The 3,453-nt window shown below is 35.9% G+C and overlaps 1 protein-coding gene across 1 annotated transcript; it reads left to right on the plus strand.

Annotated features, from left to right (window-relative positions):
- Positions 1-846: 846 nt before the first annotated feature.
- On the plus strand, positions 847-2,012 carry LOC133333624 (putative gustatory receptor 22a). The gene is made up of 2 exons (XM_061541930.1): positions 847-1,800; positions 1,857-2,012. Exons 1-2 carry the CDS (start codon positions 847-849, stop codon positions 2,010-2,012), a joined length of 1,110 nt encoding a protein of 369 aa, XP_061397914.1.
- Positions 2,013-3,453: the final 1,441 nt, after the last annotated feature.

Here is a 3,453-nt window from a genome sequence, read left to right on the forward strand (position 1 = left end):
TGTTTGGGAGCCTAAAAATATGTTTTAATAAATCCCAGGCCTTGTTTGGGAGTCTAAAAATATGTTTTAATAAATCCCAGGCCTTGTTTTGGAGCCTAAAAATATGTTTTAATAAATCCCAGGCCTTGTTTGGGAGCCTAAAAATATGTTTTAAAAAATCCACACCTTGTTTGGGAGCCTAAAAATATGTTTTAAAAAATCCACACCTTGTTTGGGAGCCTAAAAATATGTTTTAATAATTCCCAGGCCTTGTTTGGGAGCCTAAAAATATGTTTTAGGAAATCCACGCCTTGTTTGGGAGCCTAAAAATATGTTTTAATAATTCCCAGGCCTTGTTTGGGAGCCTAAAAATATGTTTTAATAAATCCACGCCTTGTTTGGGAGCCTAAAAATATGTTTTAATAAATCCCAGGCCTTGTTTGGGAGCCTAAAAATATGTTTTAATAAATCCCAGGCCTTGTTTGGGAGCCTAAAAATATGTTTTAATAAATCCCAGGCCTTGTTTGGGAGCCTAAAAATAGGTTTTAATAAATCCCAGGCCTTGTTTGGGAGCCTAAAAATATGTTTTAATAAAAAGTAACGTCACCACGTATACGCTCCCATAAAAGTGGCTTACATACATATATCGAATTTTAAAGTATGCATTCTGCATAGAGATTAGGTAGCGTATTACTAATATAATGAGATTATCCCGTATACGATCTAAGGAATTGTTAAAACAAAAGCGCAATTTCTTTAATTATTAATTAAGCAATGAGTCAAAAAAAAAAATTAGCTGGCATTGAAATAAAATATTCGGTTATTTTATTTTTGTGTCTGCACCGATATTAATTAGCGAACATTAAAATGTTCCAACGTTGGTGGTTCCAGACCATTGTGATATTTTGTATTATCACCAGTAGCATCAACTTTCGTGTAGATTTGAGAAAACGTCGAATCGTCAGACTTCGCCTATGGATACAAGTTTTCATGTATATCACAATTATTAGCTTGGCATTATTTATACCCTTCTGTATTAAGGATATTTTCGAGAAGTCTCAGCTATATTTAACAAATCCGGTTGCGATTTATGCCAATAATACCACAGCCCTAATAAGGATTCTGATGTTTTTGGTTGTCGCTGTGACACTGCAGCAGAGGTATAAACGATTAGAATCCTGGCTAGAGGCCATAATGGAAATACAAATGAATTACTTCGATCGCCAAACTAAGCCTTTGGCAGAACTCAGAGATGTGTCCCATCGCAAATGGTTATATTTGAGCAGTTTGATAGCGGTCACACATTATGCCATCGAATCAACGAATTTGGGGCTACACAATTCGGAAATGGAAAATAACATCGATTTCACGCTATATCCATTCTTTTTTATGTTATCAATACAGCATACGTTCATGCTTATACATGCCGGGTTGTTATGCTATTTACGTGAATGTTTTTCGATTTTACATGGGCAATTAAGTCAAAGGTGGGTTGATCCACAACTTCCTGCAATCTACAATCGATTACGTTGCCTTTATGGCCAACTGAATCAGATATATGGTCCAAGCATGTTGTGTGTAATACTGTGTGTACTCCTCTCCAACTCGATGGTGGGTTATATTACCCTGGTCATTATATTGTTACCGGATTTGGATCGTATGATATATAAACATATTTTTGGTAGCATTTTCTATGGTTTCTTGCTGATTCATTGGTATATTTACTTTATGCTGTGCGATGAGGTTGAAACGACCATTAGGGATATTGAGATTATTCTTATTGGATACGCAACAAATAAATGTGAGAGTATCGAAAGAGAGGTATGAACCCATACACCTTTAATTATCCCCAAATATAAAATTATTTTGTCTTACAGCTAGAATTATTGATTCTCAGTCGTTGCCTACATTCGCCGTCGGTCAATTTTTGTGGCATACTCGATATAAATTGGAATTCGTTATTTTGTATTTTTGCTCAAACGGTTTCGTATATTATTACCCTGGTCCAATTGGATTATGTTAATTTAATATAGAAAAAATAAATAAAATATTTCAATAAGTAATACACATGAACTGAATTTTGCGCTTACTGGATGTGGGTGCGTATACGTAGTGACGTTAATTATACGCCAACCATTCAAAAGACGTGGATTTTTAAAACAAATTTTTAGGATCTCACACAAGGCGTGGATGTATTAAAAATATTTTTAGGCTCCCAAATAAGTCGTACATCCCTTAGAAGGCGTGGATTTTTTTTTAAATATTTTTAGGCTCCCAAACAAGGCGTGGATCTCTTAGAAGGCGTGGATTTTATTTTTTAAATATTTTTAGTCTCCCAAGCAAGGCGTGGATCTCTTAGAAGGCGTGGATTTTTTTTAAATATTTTTAGTCTCCCAAATAAGGCGTGGATCTCTTAGAAGGCGTGGATTTTTTTAAAAAATATTTTTAGTCTCCCAAGCAAGGCGTGGATAGGGTCCCTTAAAAGCTTGGATCTTTTAAAAAATATTTCTAGGGTCTCACTCTGAACAGAACGCATACTTTAAAATGTAATATAAGTATGTAAGCTACTTTTATGGGAGCGTATACGTGGTGACGTTACGTATACGCATATAAGACCTTATACAGCACAATCATTTTTATACCCTTCACCACACTGTGGTACAGGGTATTCTGTCTTTGTGCATATGTTTGTAACAGGCAAAAATAATCGAGATAGACCCCTGGTTCCTTTTGAGAATATGCATAGAATCACTTTCTAAGTCGATTTATGCATGTCCGTCCGTCCGTCCGTCTGTCTGTCCATGTTAAATTGTAAACAAAGCACAGGTCGCATTTATGATCTGAATTGGATGAAATTTGGCATAGGTCACTTATTCGGCCCAAGGACGAACCCTATTGAAATTGGGAAAAATCGGATCAGATTTAGATATAGCTCCCATATATATTTAACCGATTTAATGTAAACGGTCCCTATATATCTTTCGATTTGGACGAAATTTGGTACAGCCTAATCATTTAGGTCTAGAATGATGTCTGCCAAGTTTCGTGAAAATCGGTCCAGATTTAGATATAGCTCCCATATATAGTTTCGTCCGATTTCATGTAAATGGTGCCACAAAGTCCCTATATATCTTTCGATTTGCACGAAATTTGGCATAACGTACTGAATTGAGCCTGGAATGATGTCTGCCAACTTTCGAGAAAATCGGTTCAAATTTAGATATAGCTCCCATATATAGGTTCGTCCGATTTCATGTAAATGGTGCCCCAAAGTCCCTATATATCCTTCGATTTGCACGAAATTTCGCATAACGTACTGAATTGAGCCTAGAATGATGTCTGCCAACTTTCGAGAAAATCGGTCCAAATTTAGACATAGCTCCCATATATAGTTTCGTCCGATTTCATGTAAATGGTGCCCCAAAGTCCCTATATATCTTTCGATTTGCACGAAATATGCCAAATTTCGTGCAA

This window comes from Musca vetustissima, unplaced genomic scaffold (assembly GCF_032173495.1).
Source record: "Musca vetustissima isolate MV318-11 ecotype Yass unplaced genomic scaffold, APGP_CSIRO_Mvet_v1 utg17020, whole genome shotgun sequence".
Lineage (NCBI taxonomy): Eukaryota > Metazoa > Arthropoda > Insecta > Diptera > Muscidae > Musca > Musca vetustissima.